Below are 20,815 nucleotides of genomic sequence, written 5' to 3'. Positions count from 1 at the left end.
GGGGGCCGAGGCAAGAGAGAACATGGGGTCTTGGATCATGGTAGTGTAGCAGGGCCAGGGAGAGATGCATGGGTTTGGGATGTACTGTGGGTAGAAAACGGATAAGCCAAAGCTGTGGGTGGCGAGGGAAGACAGCAGTCAACACCCCAGCATCGTGAAAGCCCCACTGAGACACAGCACTAGCCTCACCTTGACCAAGACCATTATAGTACAGAAAAGAACGTTTCTCGCATAGATTGAGTGTCATCTGCTTACTTGAGCCCAAAGCACTCAGCCTGGGATTCCTATAAAAAATCTCCAACCGCTGGGGCACCTGGGTGGCTCAGTCAGTTCAGCGTCCTGACTCTTGATTTCAGCTCAGATCATGACCTCACAGTTCATGTGTTCAAGCCCCGTGTCAGGCTCTGTGCTAACAGTGCGGAGCCTGCTTGGGACTCTGTCTCCCTCTCTCTCTCTGCCCCTCCCCTGCACTCTCTCTAAATAAATAAATAAATAATTTTTTTTTTTTAAAAAGCCTCCAACCACTGATTCCTTTGAGTTACTCTTAAAAAGGTTCTCAGTGAAGGGTGAGCCAAGTTGTACACACAGATGAAGCTCTTCCTTTACAAAGCTGCAGGGAAGCACCTTACCCAAATTCCCCATGAACCCGCCTCCTCCGTGGAAGAAGATGATGCCTCACGAGGGGCTGGAGGACTCTGCCTTGGATTGGAACAGCCTCACAGGTATGGTCCCAAAATACAGGTCAGTCACTACAAGTCTAGCATCCTTTTTTGTTCTCACAAAACCATGCAATAACTGGGTAAATCTGGGCCTGGAGCAGATTCCCAGCCTCTCAAATATATTCCCCTGTCAGGCGTAAGAGAAAGAAAGGGAGACATTAGGAGAGGTCAGGACCCATCTGGATCGTAGAGGACTCCTGTCACCTGTAATTGCTAGGATGTTTTTGCAGTTTCTCATCTGTCTCATCTGGGTAAGGCTCATCAGGAAGGACAGGCTCTGGATTGTGTCCACATAGAGAGTTTGGGTTTCAGAACTTCCTCCCAAACGATCTTGATTGAATAACGGTATGAATTGGCCAAAGATCTTGACCATGTTTAGGCTGAATGGTTGGGCACTGAATTGAACAAAGCCAATTGTTCAAGGCAACTGGCAGGCAACCTTCCTCTTTGGCTCTCCAGCCTCAGATGGCAAAAAGGGTCATCACTTGGGTCAACACCCAACATTGCCCGCCCGGAGCCTGCGCCATGACAGATTCTTAAGCCATGTTTGTGTTCAACAAAAGAAAGTAATGGGATTAGGGATGCCTGCTGTTGACTCAGAAGAAGGGTGCAATGGCACATGGCCATTTATTTGCCAAATGTGTACAAAATTCCATTGTTTTTAAACTAATATAGTCACTCTAGATATAAACAAACAAATGTCTGAATAAATCATGAAATATAGTTACAAGTTATCATGTTGCATGTACTCACTGCCTTCCAACCACTGGAATCATCTCTTCCAAGGACCGCACATTAAGTGTGTCCTTGTCCCAAGGGAAGTGCATCATTTATGAGCAGTAGTGGTCCAAGTGGTTATAAACTGGATGAAACTTTTCAGTGATGCTTCTAAGTCAAGCAGAGTTATCAGCTCTATTTTGTAGATGGGAGAGCTGAGGCAAACCAAGGTCAAGTGCCCTGCCTGCCAAGGAGTAACATGCAGAACATGTGTTCTCAACCACGAAACCAGAAAGAGCTTGGATTCTGGAGTCAGGAAGATCTGAACTCAAGTTTTAGCTTATCGCCAAACTAACCATCTCTGAGCTTCGATTTCCCTCCTTTACAAAATAGAATGGTGTCCACAGCCCAAGGAGGAATCTTGGGGATTAGATATGACCACTCACGATGAGTGTCTCACTGGTGGGTCCTGGCAAGCATGATCCCCAGTCCTTCTCCTGCTCACACCCACTGGGTCTTGTCCCAGGTCCCCTGGGATGCCCCAGTGCATTCCTTCCGTGGAGACATCCAAGGCTTTGATTTCTCCAAAGAGAAATCCAAACAAAACCTTCATTTCCCTGCTTGAGCTGGAGGAAAGTGAGGTGAGGAACTGGTTGGAGATGGCCTGCTTAGCCCACATCTGAGGACACCAGGCCTCTGTACTGAGCCAGCTCGGACCTTCACTGGCCAGCTCAGCTCCGAGCACCCTGACGTCAAGATGCCTCCTGTCGGCTCAGATGGGCTCCAGCGCTCACCTCCTCCAATGCAGTTCCCCCATGCTCCATGTACTCACCCGTGGCTCACATTGTTTCCTGGAAGCCTTTCTACCTGCCTAGCAGGTGGAGAAACACCAAACGGACTTTCATATCCAAGCTCAAGTCCATGTTCTCATTGACTGATGCCATCCCTGACCTGTATCTTCCTGTTCACAGCAATGGCTGCTGCCTCCTTGGAGGCCCTAAGTACCCTGCCCAGATTTCTTCAGAACCCCTCAAGGCTTTAGTACATGGATGTGGTCACCCGTGTGTCTCCCTCCACCGAACATCATTATCTTCATCATGGACACCCCGTGATGGGCAGTGCGTCCTGGGGGCACCCAGCCAGCGCTGGAGGGATCAGGATGAGACATCACAAGCGAAGCTCCCCCTTCAGGGCCGTGAAGCTGGACAAGGAAACCCTCTGGGAAGAAGAGGGGGAGCCCTCGAGTGGTGCCGCTCATCGTGATTGGAGACCAGCGAGAAGACTTGCATCACCTTGTGGGCGGAAGAAGCCTGCTTGCCTCCGCCAACAGGAGGAAGGAAGGAACTTCTTGCCCAGCAACAAGCTCAGCCAATAAGAAGATACCACAACTCAGCCAATGAGAAACTGCCCCTCCCTGACCTCACACTTTCTTCCAATGGACTTTCATTCAAAGCAGCCCCTCCCACCTCCCTCCACTTCTCTGTAAAGAAGCTTCTCTCCTTTGATCTCTGGACTCACAGGTGGTTTGCCATAACTTGCATGTCCCCAATTGCAATTCCTCTACTCTTCCTGAATAAGCCCACCTTGTTGGCAAAATAACGGGCTGTGTTGCTTCCAAGGTCCATCTGCGAGCCTCCTGTGAGTGCCCCAGAGCCACGGTCATCAGCAGGTGCTTGCAGCTTGTGGGCTACTCTTTAGGAGAAAACAAGGTCGGAAAGGCCTTGGTTTTTTCTGGGTCTCAAACTGGCCCATAATTCTGTGCAATGGCAGACACTGGTTTGAGACAGACCGACTTCCAGTGAAGTGCCTGGCCAGGAAAAATAACAGAGATGAGAGTTTTGCCCTCAGCCTGTCTCCTCGAGTCAGTAACACTTCTGAAATTATAAACTAGAGGTGTTCATGTCTCTAAGAGTCATCCACATCCATGGTGGAACACTCCAGAAGCACATAAACATATTTTATTTCTTTACCAAACATAGGAAGCCCTTATCACGTGTCATTTAATTCTTTTGCCATCCTGGTGAGATGGACACCATTGTTTCCTTTCGCAGATGGGAAAATAGACACAGAGAGGTCAAGTGCATTGCCCAAGATTGCACAGCCAGAGCTGGGATGCACATGCTGGCAGGCTGCCTACCATCTGGGCTCCTTACCTTCCACTCTGCTATCAGCTAAGTGAGGCCCTCTGTCTTCCTCCTTCTACAGTTGCCCTCCATCCCAAGTAAGCAGTGTGAACTGTTGGGCTGATAACACCCAGGGGTTGGAACATTGGGTTAAAACCAGTGGTCTGCCTCCTACGAGATGCCAAGCCTTTGTTTCCAAACCTGTTGCAGCTCTAAATATGTGCCGTCCTATCCCCAACCCTAGTCCCTGCTCAGAGCCTGGCCAGCATGACCCCTCTGACATGCTGGATAGATTCACCTATGTCTTGATCAGCAAATGGAAAGCACCTACCAGGTGGCAGGTCTGTGCCTGTGGCCAATGTCGCAAAGGTAGTTAAAGCAGTCCCTGCCTTCCATGTGCCTACACTGTATTCAGAGGAGACAGCCTACAGGCAGCTGAGTGCGCAGAGGGCAAAAGAGGCTGTGGTTTAAGGTGGTTCGGTTCCCTGTCAGGCTGAAAACCCTGTAGAAGAAGGGGCTGGGTCTGCAATCCTTTTAGAATCCTCAGAAAGCAGCCAGGTGACGGGTGCTCAGTAAGTGTTTGAAGGAAGAAAAGGAGGGAGGGGCAGAGAGAGGAAGGGAAGTGAAGAAGGAGGGAAACAGAGCTGCAGACACAAAAGAGAGTGTAACAAAATATGTCTTGGGGAGAGTCTGAAGAGGAAAGGAGGGGCAAGTTATGGGGAGAGAGGAAGGGAGACCCAACCCATTACAGAGCCCGAGAGCAAACTCACCAAAGTTAAAGCACACAAGAACAGGCAATGCAGAAATCTGAACTTGGCGGGATGTTGCAAGGTAGAGAGGACATCTACGGTGAGGAAATGCTGGAGGACAGTCCAGACGAAGACTCCCACAAAAAAGGTGCACAGGAGCACCAGGCACAAGACGAGCATGCTCCCAAGGTTGCTAGCAGCTGCCTCTCCAGAGAGAGGAGCTTGGACACTTGTGTTAGGGGAACGTGGACCCGCTATACCAGCTCTCTCTCTGCTCCCACTGGTTTTGGACTTAGCCGTGATTCAGTGGGCTAACATGGCATCTTACAGGGCCAATGGGAGCTGGAGGGACTATTTCTCTGAGCAATGAAAGCTCCAAGAAAACCAGTCTTGTCCAAGACCCCTAAGGGAAAGGCCTCACATAGTTGCGCAGGCCACTGTGGCCTCACCTTCCCATGCAGAATCGGCCAGCTTTCCTCACCATGGCATGGTTGGGCTGGCCAAAGCACATCTCATGCCAGGTTACCGCCCTGGCCCCATTCAAGTCCAGGCTGTGGGGAGAGGCAGCAGGGCCGAGAGTCAAGAGGACTTACTCAGATGCCAGCCTGCCTGGGTTTGAATCCCGCCTTTTCAGCTTACTGGCTCAGTGGCCTTGGATAAGTTCTCTCTATTCTCTGCATCTCGGTGCCCTCCTCTGAAAGGAGACAGACTGCTGAGGAATTGGCAATAGCGCGGCAAAGAACAGGAGCATGCAAATATCCTTTTTCAAGCAAATCTTACTTACCTATTATAAATAAACGTACGCACACAAATGCCTGTGGAAGACTGCATAAATCGTGCAATATACCGCTCGAAGAATTTTCACAGTGAACGCACCCAAACACCGGCACCCAAACCAGGATACGGTACATCTCTAGCAACTAGGGGTCCCTTCTCCCCATCACCACCGCCCCCTGCCCATGACTAAACCCATCAAAGGCAACCACTGTCCTTCCTTTAACAGCCCACACTCATGTGGCTGATTTCTGACTTTTATATAAATAGAATCACGCAGAGGGGACTCCTTTACGTCTGGCTTCTTTCACTCAGCGTCGTGCTGGATGTCTCTTCCACGTCGTGTATATGGGTTCACCCATGCTCCTTCCTGGATAGCATGCCACTGTATGAATACACCACAACTTTTTATTCTTTCTGCTGCTGCTGGACATCTGAGTTTTTGCCAGGCATCAGTTGATTGCCTCTCAGCTCCAAACTTGCCGTTTTAAAGCCATTCTTCCGCAGGGTGGTGTCTTGCTGGGAGCACTCTGAAATGAAACTACCCCAGGGGGCTGCAAAGGGAAAGCTACCTCAGGAGCCGGGGTTAGAGCAGCTGTCTACACCACGGAAGCTTGGAGCTACGCAACCACATGCACTACGGGATTAGAGGACTGGAGGAGCCACCCCCAATACAGAAGCTGAGCCTGCAGAACCCTGTGAGGCAATTTGTGCCCCAGGGTGCTGTTGAGAGCTACTGGGCTACTGGGCTAGTGACTAACTACTTCACTAGCCTGCAATTAACAGAGGCAGGTAGCTTAACAGAGAGATCTGCGAAGGTCAAAAAGAGCTCTAATGCAAACAGTGTCATCCCAGGCTGATGGTACACGGCCCGACGCTGTACCCCCTGAGGAGTGACATCAGAAGCTGCACACTTGAGGGGCGCCTGGGTGGCTCAGCGGGTTAAGCGTCCGACTTCCGTTCAGGTCATGATCTCACGGTTTGTGAGTTTGAGGCCCGCATCCGGCTCCATGCTGATGGTGCAGAGCCTGCTTGGGATTCTCTCTCTCTCCCTCTCTCTCTGCCCTCACCCCCCCCCCCCGCCAAAATAAATAAACTTAAAAAAGAAGAAGCTGGGGCGCCTGGGTGGCTCAGTCAGTTGAGCATCCCGACTTCGGCTCAGGTTATGATCTCATGGTCCGTGAATCCAAGCCCTGCGTCGGCCTCTGTGCTGACAGCTCGGAGCCTGGAACCTGCTTCGGATTCTGTGTGTGTGTGTGTCTCATTCTCTTTCTCTCTCTCTCTGCCCCTCCCCAACTCATGTTCTGTCTCTCTGTGTCAAAAATAAATATACATTAAAAAAATTAAAAATAAAAAAAAGGAACTGCACACTGAGGGAAACACGTGTAACTGAAATAGTCCATCCAAGTCACTAAACAAACAAGCAGACAATATGGGCAAAAAGCTCTGAGAAGGGGTAGGGGAACCTATCGTTGCTACATTGTAATATCTCAGTTTTCAACATCACCAAAAAATGAGACATTTTAAGGAACAGGGAAATATGATCCATACAGAAGAAAAAGCAAAAACACAGGCAACAGAAACTTCCTTTGAGAGCACCCAGATGTCTTAACAAAGACTTCAAAGCAGCTATCATACATATGTTCAAAGAGCTAAAGAATATCACACTTAAAAAATAAAAGAAGGTATGGTGGCAATATTTTCTATACCATATACCAACAAAGAGATACACATTATATTTTTTTAAAAGACCAAACTAAGATTATAGAATTGGAAAGAATAATAACCAAAATGAAATATTCACTAGAGGGGCTTAACAGTAGACCTGAGATGGAAGAAGAAATAATCCGCAAACTTGAAGGTAGATTGATAGATTACATAACCTGAAGAACAGACGGAAAACAAATAAAGAAAAATGAAAAGAGCCTTCGAGAAAAGTGGGACATCGTTAGGCACACCGATGTACATATCATGGGGGTACAAAGGAGAGAAGAGAGGACAAGGAACAGGAAAATATTCAAAGAAATAATGGTTGAACACCTTCTAAAGTTGATGAGAAAGGTTATACACATCCAAGAAGCCCAGTGAACTCCAAATGTGATCGATAGAAAGAGAGAACTTCACTGGGAAATTCTATCAAACACTTAAAGAAGAATTAATTCCCATTCTTTACAAACTCTTCTACTGGAAGAGGAGAGAACACTTCCCAAATCATTCTGTGAATCCAGTATTACTCTGATGTCAAAGACAAAGACAACTAGAGAAAAGAAACCCACAGGCCGATATCCCCGATGAATATATGTACACAAATCCTCAACAAAATGCTAGCACATCGAATCCAGCAACATAGAAAAAGGATGAATTACCAAGTGGGATTTATTCCAGTAAAGCAAAGTTGATTAACTCAATTGGTGAAACTCAACTAATATAATATACAATATCAAGAAAATACAGGACAAAAGCCACGTGATCATCTCCGTAGATGCTGAAAAAGCACTCAACAAAATCCAAAACCCTTTCAAGATAAAAACACTCAAAAAAAAAAAAAAAATCCAAGATAGAAAGGAACTTCCTGGTTAAGGACATTGATGAAAAAGCCATACCTAACCTTACACTTAATGGTGCATATTCGTTTCCATTGATTCTGTAACAAATTATCACAAATTTAGTGGCTTAACCAATACAAGCTTATTATACAGTTCTGGAGGTCAAACGTCCAACATGGATCTCGTTGGGCTAAAATCAATGTGTCAGGAGGGCTATATTCCTTCTGGATGCTCTAGAGCAATATCTGTTTTCTTGCCTTTTCCAGCTTCTAGAGACCACCCACATCCCTTGGCTCACAACCTTCTTCTTCCATCTTCAAAGCCAAAAAAACACTGGGCAAGGTCCATCTCACACTGCCTTCTCTCTGGTTCCCCCTCGTCTGCTTCTCCTTCTACTTTTAAGGACTTTGCAATTACATTTGACTCACCCAGATAATCTAGGATAATCTCCCTGTTCTATACTTATTAGCAACCTGCAACTTTAATTCTCCTTTGCCACGCAAGGTATACATTTGCAGGTTCTAGGATTAGGATATGAACGTCTTTGGGGAGGGAAGGGGCTATTATTCTCCCTGCCATGGTAAAAGGCTTTTGCTTTAAGACCAGGCACAGGACAAGGAAGTCCATTTTCACCATGTCTATTCAATACCGTATTGGAGGTTCTAGCCAGGGCAATTAGGTAAAAACAAACAAAAACAAATAATTAGAGAGACAGAGACAGAGAAATAGAGATAAACAGATAGACAGATAGATACATGACATCCAGGTTGAAAAGGAAGAAGCAAAACTAATTCTATTTGCTGATGACATCATCTATCTATATATCTATTTATATATCTATATCTATATCTATATTTAAAAAAAAGACCCACAGCATCCACGACAAAGACTATCAGAGCTAATAAAGGAATTCAGCAAGTAGGGGCGCCTGGGTGGCGCAGTCGGTTAAGCGTTCGACTTCAGCCAGGTCACGATCTTGCGGTCCGTGAGTTCGAGCCCCGCGTCGGGCTCTGGGCGGATGGCTCAGAGCCTGGAGCCTGTTTCCGATTCTGTGTCTCCCTCTCTCTCTGCCCCTCGCCCGTTCATGCTCTGTCTCTCTCTGTCCCAAAAATAAATAAACATTGAAAAAAAATTAAAAAAAAAAAAAAAAATTCCATTCACAATAGCATCAAAAAGAATAAAATATTTAGGAAGAAATTTAACAAAAGGTTGCAAAACAGGTAGTCTAAAAACCCCAACACACTGTTGGAAGAAATTACAAAACACTTAAATGAATTTAACCCCTTGTTCATGATACTGAAGACAATATTGTCAACTTGGTCTGCAGACTCAATGCATCCCCCCAGCAAAATCCCAACTGTGTGTTGTTGTTTTTTTTTTACAGAAATTGACGAGCTGCTCCTAAACTTCCTGTAGAAAACAAGCAGATCCAGAATACCAAAAACAGTCTTGAAAAAAAGAACACAGTTGGAAAAAAGAATTCACATTTTCCTATTTCAAAACTTTGTAAAAAGCTATAGTAATCAGGACTGTGTGGTCCTGGCATAATAAGGGTAAATATATGAATCAATGGAATAGAACTGAAGAGTCCAGAGCTAAACCGTCTTATTTATGGTCAACTGATTTTTGGCAAGAATGCCAAGATAATTCAATGGGATAAAAAATAACCAGTCTCCCAGAAATGGTGCCAGGACAATTGGATGTCCACATGCAAAAGAATGAATTTCTATCCTTTCCTTACATCATACATGAATCTACAATAAGAACGTTAAAATACTACTTAGGAACAAAGAAGGCTACGTAGTATGTTCTTGGGTGGGAAGACTCAATATCATAAAGTTGCCAATTTCCTCTGGTATAATTGTAAAATTTAATGACATCCCAACAAAAATGCTAATCGATCTTTCCCCCCCCCCACCCCACCCCCTGCCTGAAATTTACAAAAGCTACTTCAGAATCTCAAATGGAAAATAAGCAAATTCATCCAGGAAAATCCAAAGAACAATAGAAGGAAAATGGCCAGGCTAGATATTAAAACATATCTCAAAGCCTTAACAATTTGAGTAAATATGGGCTTTTTAACAAACGATGTACGATCGTTGGGTAGCCAGATGAAAAAAATAAATGAAATTGAACCCATGTCATAGGCTGTACTCCATGATAAACTCCAAATGGGGCAAATATAAACTTTTTTAAATGAAAACTATAAAAGCACCAGAAAAAGACACAAAAGAACTCTTACAACTTTAGAGAGGAAAAGAACTTTCTAACTATGTTTAAAAATACATAGGGTGCCTGGGTGGCTCAGTCGGTTGAGCATCCAACTTCGGCTCAAGTTATGATCTCACGGTTCATGAGTTCAAGCCCCACGTTGGGCTCTGTGCTGACAGCTCAGAGCCTGAAGCCTGCTTTGGATTCCATGTCTCTCTCTCTCTCTCTCTCTCTCTCTCTCTCTGCCCCTCCCCTACTCATGCTCTGTCTCTCTCTGGCTCTCTCTCTCTGTCAAAAATAAAATAAACATTTAAAAAAATTTTAATACAGAAATCACAGAGGAAATGAATGATAATCTCAACTACATAACAGCGTTTATTTATATGGAAATAACCAATTATATCTTCCTGGTGACTCTCTGGGTGGAGTTATCAATATATCCATAATGATGATGTATTATTTATGTGATTTAAGAGGCAAAATTCTTCAGGGGAGCCTGGGTGGCTCAGTGGGTTAAGCGTCCAACTTCAGCTCATGTCATGATCTCACAGTTGTGAGTTTGAGTCCCACGTCGGGCTCTGCGCTCACAGCATGGAGTCTGCTTGGGACTCTCTCTCCCTCTCTTTCTGCCCCTCCCCCACTGGCACTCTGTCTCTCTCAAAAATAAATACTAAATAAATAAACCCTAAAAAAAAAAAAGTTTTATTTATAAAAAAAAAAAAAATAAGAGACCAACGTTCTTCAAAAGGTGGAAGCAGTTGCAATGGCAGCCTTTGCAGATCTTTCAACCCAAACTGTTCTGTTCCCTAAAAATCAACCGCGGAGCCAGAGTAGACTGAGAGGCCCCCTCAGCCCCTCCTTTGGAGGACCCATTCTTTCAGTGGCCCATTTATTCAACAAACCCTCACTAAACACCTCCTATGTCTCAGACACTACATTTTATAGGAACCAGGTTGGACCTTCATGAGAAACAATGTGGTGTGTGATGAAGGACAGCTCCAGCCTTTCCCAGCTGCACGACCTAAGTTAGCTCACTTCTCTCTTCCCCAGGTTTCTTCTCTGTAAAATGGGGACACTAATCATACCTACCACCACATGAACGCTCCATGTTAAAATGCTTCAAATGGATTTAAGCACTTTGGAAAAACGTTTGGCAGAATCTTAAAGACAAAAAAAAAAAAAAAAAATCAGGCTTAATTCTATTCTTAAGAATGTATCTGACAGAAAGTACCCATATGCTCACCAGAAGACGTATAAAAATGTTTCTAAAGGCATTACTCATGAGAAGCCATAACTGGAAACAAAATCCCAAATGTTCATCCCACAGGAAATGGATGACTGATGGCATATGTATACCGTGGAATATTATGCAGCAATGTAAACGAACAAACTATAACAATAGAGATGAGCCTCATAGACACAGGGTTGACACAAAAGAATGCAAACTGTATGGTCTCACATATATAAAGTTCAAAGAGGCAAGATTAGCCTGTGGTGTTATAAGTCAGGACACAGGTTACCCTTGAGGGTGGATACTGCTTTGGATGCTGCCCTTTGGATACTTCTTCAGCTGGGTGTTTGCCATATGGGGTGTTCTCACACAGAGAAGACAAAGCATGCTCTTTCAAATCCAGTAAGTGAAGGGCAAGACGCCAACAGACAAGGCAAGTTGGTTACAAGACAAGGACGGTTTATGCAACTTGTGTACTTTACCCACAAGATACTCATCAATTTTGCCAACGATTCACTTCTGTTTCTCTAGAAATGGACGACTGTCTCAGTCCTACTTTTATCTTTCCATTTTTGGTAGAGACATGGGTACAGAGTAATATTTAAGAAAAACCACAGTGCATGTATGATGAAATGTAACAATCCCAGCATCAGGGGCGATAGGGAGTGGTGGGGACTGGGGCAGCTGGACAGCACATGTTCTACTTAATGTGTGCAAAGCACTGTGTAATTTACACCAGAAATAGGAAATACCTAAACGTCCAACAATAGAAGGACGGTTAAATAAATTCCCTCACTTATTCATTCAACAAATTTTATTGACTGTCTACTCTGTGCCAAGTATCATTTGGGGATGTGCACACCCATGAGGAAACAAAATACTCTAGCACATGCTTAGCGAAAACTAAAATACCAAACTATACAGAGCACACACTTTAATGCTCATCATATGCCAGGCACCTCGTACATCTCTTTCCAGTGCATGTGGAAACCAGTCTCCTCCCGATTTCTGCAAGTGTCTATAACTCACTTCAGAGAAAGAAACAAGAAGCTCTTGACCTCCAGGAGCCAGTGACCCTGGCACTGTCACCCGGGCCTTGGTAGTTTCCTGATGAACATAGATAAGTCACAGAACACTGACATCAGACAAGTCCACCCGGTGACCGTAATGGATTCATGCAAAACCAAGACCCCTCCGTAATCATGTCTGAACACAGACGAAATATGGAGATGGTCTGAGTCACCATATAATGACCCAAAATGGCTAATATGAGTGACTGCTGCTTCTTTAGCCTCTGTCTACTCTCCTGCTTCTAAATAAGATGTGTTAAGAATTGCCCTCCTTCCTGAAAGCATCCAATCCAGAGCAAAGCCCTGCTTCACACATCCTTGATGTCTTCTTCTGCTTCTTCCCAGCCTTCCTGCCTTCGACTGTGTTGTCTAGACTTAGCTCTGCCTCAGCCCTGTCGATCTCTGCCATATGAAACCCAATTACTTTCGGCCTCTTGCTAGTTCAGAAACCTCGCTGGGGTGCAAAGGAACAAGAGGGAGGGTCATGCTGCTCCTGGCTCCCAGCATCCACCCCACCCCATTGCCTTCCACACCATGTATGCCCCACTACACACACACTTACACACACACACACACACACACACACACACTCCATGCCCAGCCTCCTAACCCCACTCCAGTGGCTTCTCCTGCCCAAATCTGAACAGCCAAGTAGGTCTGACCTCCCAGACCCTCCCCCAGAACCATGGTGCATAAACTGGCTCCATCTAATGGCACTGAGATCTACAATCATCGCATGATTATAAACTTTATAATCAAGAAAGCATTTTGTGATTTTCCTAAACTTAATGAAAATGTGCATTTCGGGGGCACCTGGGTGGTTCAGTGGGTTGAGCATCCGACTTCGGCTCAGGTCGTGGTCTCGCGATTCATGAGTTCGAGTCCCACATCAGGCGCTCCGATGTCAGTGCAAAGCCTGCTTTGAATCCTCTGTCTCTCTGCCCCTTCCCTGCTCAAGGTCTCTCTCCCTGTCTCAAAAATAAATAAACATTAAAAAACTTAATATAAAAAATTTATCTTAAATCTGCATTTCTGCATTACAGTCAGGCTTCCGGCACCTGCCCATTTTCCAGGGTGTTTACTATGTATGGATTCAACTGGATAGGGGAGGAAGATGGGGAAGGTACAGCAGGCAGGTCCTGTGATCAAGGCTCCTACATGATCTCAGGGTAGGGGGGGTGGGAATGGCAGGAGCCGTAACACTAGAAGCTATTGTTATCAGTGTCCCCATAGAATTAAGTTCCGGTGAGCTCTTCCCGATATGACAAGAACTGAGTTAGCAGGAGGTGTGTATTCTCAGTTCATCTTCACAGCAGCCCACAGTGCTGCTGCTGCTGGAGAATGGGGTCACTCAGTATGTAACCTGAGGCTCAAGAGCGTGAGCTCTGGCTTTTGTGGAGGGAGCCAAGATGGCGGGACAGCGTGGAAGTTTCGTGTGTGTCTCGTGTCCATGAAATACAGCCAGACCAACACTCTACCATCCTGCACACCTAGAAAACTGATCTGAGGGTTAACACAACAATCTGCACAACCTGAACCACAGAATTCAGCAGGTACGCGGCGCAGGTACTTGGGGAGAGATAAGCTGCGGAGGGCAGGGGGGTGCCTTTGTGACAGAGACGGGGGACAGAATACGGGAAAAGCACCCCTCCCCAAAAGCAGCTGGAGAGAAAGTGGAAAATTGGAAACAGCCGCAGGGACTGAACTAAATAGGGAGAAAGGAGAGGGTTTAAATTCCATTAAGACTGTAATAAACAAGGGGAGCACAAAGGCTGCAACTCCCCAGCTCGATACCTGGCGGTGGGTGCTCTGGAGGGAAGGGCGAATCCCCAGGAGCAGAGCGGGGTCCGGGAGGTTCTCGGGCCACACGGGGAGAAGCGGTTCCACGGCCGGAAGGGCGTTCGGCAGAGGCTGTGAGGCCACCTGGGCCCAGCAGACCCCAGAGAACGGCCCGATCGCTGGTGCTGGAACAAGGTCGTTAAGGGTGAAGCCCGGTGCCAGATGCGTGTTGCGATTGTCCATAATCCCTGAAAGGCTGCTGCTGCGCTAGCTCGCGAACTTTTTCTGGGGCGGCTGGCACCCGGCCGCGGTCTCTGGGCTCCGGCAGCAGCACGGTTTGGCGAACTTTCCTGGGTGCGGCCGGGGTTAGGCTGTTGCTCGGGGAGACCCTCCCGCAGAGGGGCAGAAGGGGCTGAAGCCGCAGCCCTTCGGAAGTAAGGGGCCGGGAAAAACAGCCGCGTCTGAGACAAAACTCGGGAGAGAGCGACTGCCTGGGGCCTGGTCACGGAGAGGGAAGAAGCGGGGAGCTGTCGAGAGCTAAAGACAGAGGACGGGTGCGCGACTGCTGATGGGGAGAACAGACCGGGTAGCTGGGTGGCGCCATTTCACCGCTTTCGCGCATGCGCATACGCACCTACGAGCGCCACAAGAACCCACCCCAGGAGGCTGGCGGCGCCATCTAGTGGAGAGCGGAGCCGTTACACTGAGCCCCGCCCAACCGGGCCAACCTCACTCTTCAAAAACACAGGTCTCACCACCGGCTTAATTTATGGACTATAAAGCGCTTCCTAGTCTGACTTCTAGTGGAAAACGAAGCAATTTCAGTCCTACTTCAATCTGTTAGCAGGTTCATCTATTCAATTTTCTTTCTTTTTTTTTCTTTTTTCTTTTTCATTTCTTTTTCTTGAATACAGAAAGAGAAAAAATTCATTTTTATTTTCAATTTTTATTAAAAATATTTTTCTTTAATTTTTATTACTATATTTTTTACTCTTATGTAAATTTTTTCAAGTTCTGTTTTGCTTCCGTAATTTTATTTTAGTCTACTTCAGTGTATTCACCTTTTCAAATTTTGAAACGATCTCCTTTTTTTCTTTTTTTTTTCTTTTTCGTTTCATTTCCTTTTCTTGAATGTAGAAAGAGAAAAACTTCATTTTTACCTTCAATTTTTATTAAAATATTTTTCTTTAAATTTTTTACTATATTTTTTTTACTTTTGTGTAAGTTTTTCAAACTCTTTCACTTCCATCATTTTATTTTAGTCTACTTCAGTGTATTCACCTTTTCAAATTTTCAAAAGATTTGCTTTTTTTTTTCTTTTTTATCTTTTTCATTTATTTTCTTTTTCTTGAATACAGAAAGAGAAAAAATTCTTTTTTATTTTTAATTTTTATTGAAAATATTTTTCTTTAACTTTTTTCTACTATATTCTTTCCTTTTGTGTAAAATTTTCAAATTCTATTTTACTTCCATCATTTCAATTTAGTCTACTTCAGTGTATTCATTTTTTTCAAATTTTCAAATGATTTTCCTTTTTTTTTTCTTTTTTCCCCCTTTTTTCTCTAATCTATCAAGCCACTTTCAACACCCAGGCCAACACACATCTAGGATCTAGCATCATTTACTCAGTTTGGGGGGGGTTAAATTTTTAATTTTAATATTTTTAAAATTTTAATATTTTTTAATTTTAATTTTTCTACCTCATTAATTCCTTTTCTCCCTTCAAAATGATGAAATGAAGGAACTCACCCCAAAAGAAAGAGCAGGAAGAAACGATAGCCAGGGACTTAACACAGATACAAGCAAGATGTCTGAACCAGAATTTGGAATCACAATAATAAGAGTACTAGCTGGAGTCGAAAATAGATTAGAATCCCTTTCTGCAGAGATAAAAGAAGTGAAAAATACTCAGAATGAAATTTAAAATGCTATAAATGAGCTTCAATCACGAATGGATGCCACAGCAGCAAGGTAGGATGAGGCAGAACAGAGAATCAGTGATATAGAGGACAAACTTATGGAGAATAATGAAGCACAAAAAAAGAGGGCGATTAAGGCAAAATAGCACAACTTAAGAATTAGAGAAATCAGTGACTCATTAAAAAGGAACATCAGAATCACAGGGGTCCCAGAAGAGGAAGAGACAGAAAGAGGGGTATGTGAGCAAATCATAGCAGAAAACTTTCCCAACCTGGGGAAAGACACAGACGTCAAAATCCAGGAAGCACAGAGGACTCCCATTGGATTCAACAAAAACCGACCATCAACAAGGCATATCATAGTCAAATTCACAATACTCTGGCAAGGAGAGAATCATGAAAGCAGCAAGGGAAAAAAAGTCCCTAACCTACAAGGGAAGACAGATCAGGTTGGCAGCAGACCTATCCACAGAAACATGGCAGGCCAGAAAGGAGTGGCAGAATATATTCAATGTGCTGAATCAGAAAAATATGCAGCCAAGAATTCTTTATCCAGCAAGGCTGTCATTCAAAATAGGAGAGATAAAAAGTTTCCCAAACAAAAATTAAAGAGTTTGCGACCACTAAACCAGCTCTGCAAGAAATTTTAAGGGAGACTGTATGAGGGGAGAAAAGATGAAAAAATATATACAGAGAGAGAAATAAATAAATAAATAAATAACCAAAAGCAACAAAGATTAGAAAGGACCAAAGAACACCACCAGAAACTCCAACTCTACAAGCAACATAATGGCAATAAATTCATATCTTTCAGTACTCACTCTAAACGTCAATGGGCTCAATGCTCCAATCAAAAGACACAGGGTAACAGAATGGATAAGAAACAAGATCCATCTATATGCTGTTTACAAGAGACCCACTTTAGACCTAAAGACACCTTCAGATTGAAAGTAAGGGGATGGAGAATGATCTATCATGCTAATGGTCAACAAAAGAAAGCTGGAGTAGCCATACTTATATCAGACAATCTAGATTTTATTTTATTTATTTATTTATTTATTTATTTAATGTTTATTTATTTTTGAGACAGAGAGAGACAGAGCATGAACGGGGGAGGGTCAGAGAGAGAGGGAGACACAGAATCTGAAGCAGGCTCCAGGCTCTGAGCTGTCAGCAAAGAGCCTGACGCAAGGCTCGAACTCATGGACCATGAGATCATGACCTGAGCCAAAGTCGGACACCTAACCTCCTGAACCACCCAGATGCCCCAAGATTTTAAAATAAAGACTGTGTCAAGAGATGCAGAAGAGCATTATATCATAATTAAAGGGTCTATCCACCAAGAAGACCTAACAATTGTACGCATTTATGCACCAAATGTGGAAGAACCCAAATATATAAATCAATTAATCACAAACATAAAGAAACTCATTGATAATAATACCATAATAGTAGGAGACTTCAACACCCCACTCACAGCAATGGACAGATTATCTAATCAAAAAATCAACAAGGAAACAATGGTTTTGAATGACACACTGGACCAGATGGACTTAACAGATATATTCAGAACATTTCACCCTAAAGCAGCAGAATATACATTATTCTCCAGTGCACATGGAACGTTTTCCAGAATAGACCACATACTGGGACACAAATCAGCCCTCAGCAAGTACAAAAAACTCGAGATCATACCGTGCATATTTTCAGACCACAATGCTATGAAACTCGAAGCCAACCACAAGGAAAAATTTGGAAAGGTAACAAATACTTGGACGCTGAAGAACATCCTACTAAAGAATGAATGGACTAACCAAGAAGTTAAAGAGGAAATTAAAAAGTATATGGAAGCCAATGAAAATGATAATACCACAACCCAAAACCTCTGGGACGCAGCAAAGGCAGTCATAAGAGGAAAGTATATAGCAATCTAGGCTTTCCTAAAGAAGGAAGAAAGATCTCAGATACACAACCTAACCTTATGCCTTAAAGAGCTGGAAAAGGAACAGCAAATAAAACCCAAAAACAGCAGAAGACAGGAAATAATAAAGATTGGAGCAGAAATTAATGCTATCGAAACCAAAAAAACAGTAGAACAGATCAATGAAACCAGAAGCTGGTTCTTTGAAAGAATTAACAAAATTGATAAACCCCTAGTCAGTTTGATCAAAAAGAAAAAGGAAAGGACCCAAATAAATAAAATCAAGAATGAAAAGGAGAGATCACAACCAACACAGCAGAAATACAAACAATAATAAGAGAATATTATGAGCAATTGTATGCCAATAAAATGGGCAATCTGGAAGAAATGGACGAATTCCTAGAAACATATACACTACCAAAACTGAAATAGGAAGAAATAGAAAATTTGAACAGACCCATAACCAGTAAGGAAATCGAATTAGTAATCAAAAATCTGCCAAAAAACAAGAGTCCAGGGCCAGATGGCTTTCCAGGGGAATTCTACCAAACATTTAAGGAAGAGTTAACACCCATTCTCTTGAAGGTGTTCCAAAAAATAGAAATGGAAGGAAAACTTCCAAACTCTTTCTATGAAGCCAGCATTACCTTGATTCTAAAACCAGACAGAGACCCCACTAAAAAGGAGAACTATAGACCAATTTCCCTGATGAACATGGATGCAAAAATCCTCCACAAGATATTAGGCAACTGGTTCCAACAGTACATTAAAAAAATTATTCACCACGACCAAGTGGGATTTTTATACCTGGGATGCAGGGCTGGTTCAATATCCACAAAACAATTAATGTGATTCATCACATCAAAAGAAAGGACAAGAACCATATGATCCTCTCAATAGATGCAGAGAAAGCATTTGACAAAATACAGCATCCTTTCTTGATAAAAACCCTCAAGGAAGTAGGGATAGAAGGAGCATACCTCGAGATCAGGAAAGCCATATATGAATGACCCAACACTAATACCATCCTCAATGGGGAAAAACTGAGAGCTTTCCCCCTAGGCCAGGAACAAGACAGGGATGTCCACTCTCACCACTGTTATTCAACATAGTATTGAAGTCTTAGCCTTTGCAATCAGACAACACAAAGAAATAAAAGTCATCCAAATCGGCCAGGAGGAGGTCAAACTTTCACTCTTCACAGATGACATGATACTCTATATGGAAAACCTTAACGATTCCACCAAAAAACTGCTAGAACTGATTCATGAATTCAGCAAAGTTGCAGGATATAAAATCAACGCACAGAAATCGGTTGCATTCCTATACACCAACCGTGAAGTGACTGAAAGAGAAATCAAGGAATCGATCCCATTTACAGTTGCACCAAAACCCATAAAATACCTAGGAATAAACCTAACCAAAGAGGTGAAAAATCTATACACTGAAAACAATAAAAAAACTTATGAAAGAAATTGAAGAAGACACAAACAATGGAAAAAGATTCCATGCTCCTGGATAGGAAGAACAAATATTGTTAAAATGTCGATACTACCCGAAGCAATCTACATATTCAATGCAATCCCTATCAAAATAACACTAGCATTCTCCACGGAGCTAGAACAAATAATCCGAAAATTTGTATGGAATCAAGAACGTGAGCTCGTTTGTATCAGGCTCCACCTCTGACTATATTTGAGACCTTGAGCAAGGTACTTAACCCCCTGTGTCTGAGTTGCATCATCTGTAAGGTGGGAATAATAGTGCCTCATTGTATCAAATAAGACGACACACATTGGTCGAGGTAGTTACACCTCCTGCTCTTCCGTGTGAGTTCGGAGGTAAATAAGTAGCGGTGAAGGAATAACTTGCAGCCTAGAAGCAGAGGGGGTTAGTTAGCACATTATGGGTGGTGGGAGGCATGGGAGAGGTGCAAAGTGGAGCCCTGTCTGGGAAACACTAGCATGTGCTGTGGCTTCAGTCTGGCAAGCTCCCTCAGGGTGCCTGAGACACAGGGGGGCTCCCTCCCAGGGAAGAGAAGCCCGGAAATGGAGGAGGAAGCCACTGGACCCAGAAAGGACAGCAGACAGGGCAGTAACCCTCTGCCATGTTGTGTTCCAGAGAAGAAAGGGCTGGGGTTGAACCTACTAGAGAACAGCATTCGCTGAGCACCTATGAAGCGCCAGGCACCGCACCACGTTCTTTAAGAATGTCATGTCATAGGGGCGCCTGGGTGGCTCAGTTGGTTGAGCAGCCGACTTCAGCTCAGGTCATGATCTCATGCCTGAAAGGCTCGTGAGTTCGAGCTCCGCATCGGGCTCTGTGCTGAGAGCTCAGAGCCTGGAGCCTACTTCAGATTCTGTGTCTCCCTCTCTCTCTTACCTTCCCCTGCTCGCTCTCCGTCTCTCTCTCAAAAATAAACATTAAGAAAATTTTTAGAAGAATGCCGTGTCATTGACTCTTCAGTAGAAGCCCGGAGAATACATATTCTCTCATCCCCATTTGACAGATGAGAAAACTGAGGCAAAAAGAGGGGGAGCCCTGGGCTAATAAGCATTAGAAGCAGGGGTTTTGATTTGAGCAGCTTGAGCCTGAGTCCACAATCTTAACCAAGAGTCTTTCTTCCTCCCAATATAGAGTTTCTAAGGGACAAACAGGACAAGGAGAGTTCAGAGCTTTGGGGTTTTTAACTCCCAGACCATTCTCTTCCCACAACCTCCACCCCGTGTGGCTTCACTGAGACCCTAGCTCCAGCTTGGGTGGGGGACATGGGTCAGGGAGCCGAGGGGACAGCAGTGGGACTCTGTGGTGTCGTCTTGAAATTTCCCAAGCCAGCGTTACTGGAGAAGCACAGGCTGTTTGAGGAGCACATCAGGGGGGCTGCTGAGGCTAGAACTTCGGGCGGTCAAGGCAGCAGTGCAACCGGTAAACCATTGACATTGACTGAGCATCTCCAAGCATGGGTCCTGCCAAGAGCCATTTGGGGTAAACAAACTGATAAGAAGCAGACTCTTATCATCGGCTTCCCAAGATTACAGCCAAAGTTGAAGAAGCTC

At 44.2% G+C, this 20,815-nt stretch overlaps 1 protein-coding gene across 1 annotated transcript in view; it reads right to left on the bottom strand.

Annotated features, from left to right (window-relative positions):
* Window positions 1-6,000, bottom strand: part of AADACL4 (arylacetamide deacetylase like 4) — a 24,137-nt gene extending 18,137 nt beyond the window's left edge. Inside the window, 2 exon segments of the mRNA XM_040461838.1 lie at window positions 630-846; window positions 4,330-6,000. Coding sequence (XP_040317772.1) covers window positions 630-846; window positions 4,330-4,488 — 376 coding nt within the window. The 5' untranslated portion in view covers window positions 4,489-6,000.
* Between the last annotated feature and the right edge of the window lie 14,815 nt (window positions 6,001-20,815).

The sequence above is a fragment of the Herpailurus yagouaroundi genome, unplaced genomic scaffold (genome assembly GCF_014898765.1).
Source record: "Herpailurus yagouaroundi ecotype Mexico unplaced genomic scaffold, PumYag 77, whole genome shotgun sequence".
In the NCBI taxonomy this organism is placed as follows: Eukaryota; Metazoa; Chordata; class Mammalia; order Carnivora; family Felidae; genus Herpailurus; species Herpailurus yagouaroundi.
The sequence above is the reverse complement of the archived record's forward strand: the minus strand, read 5'-3'. Positions and strand labels throughout refer to the sequence as shown.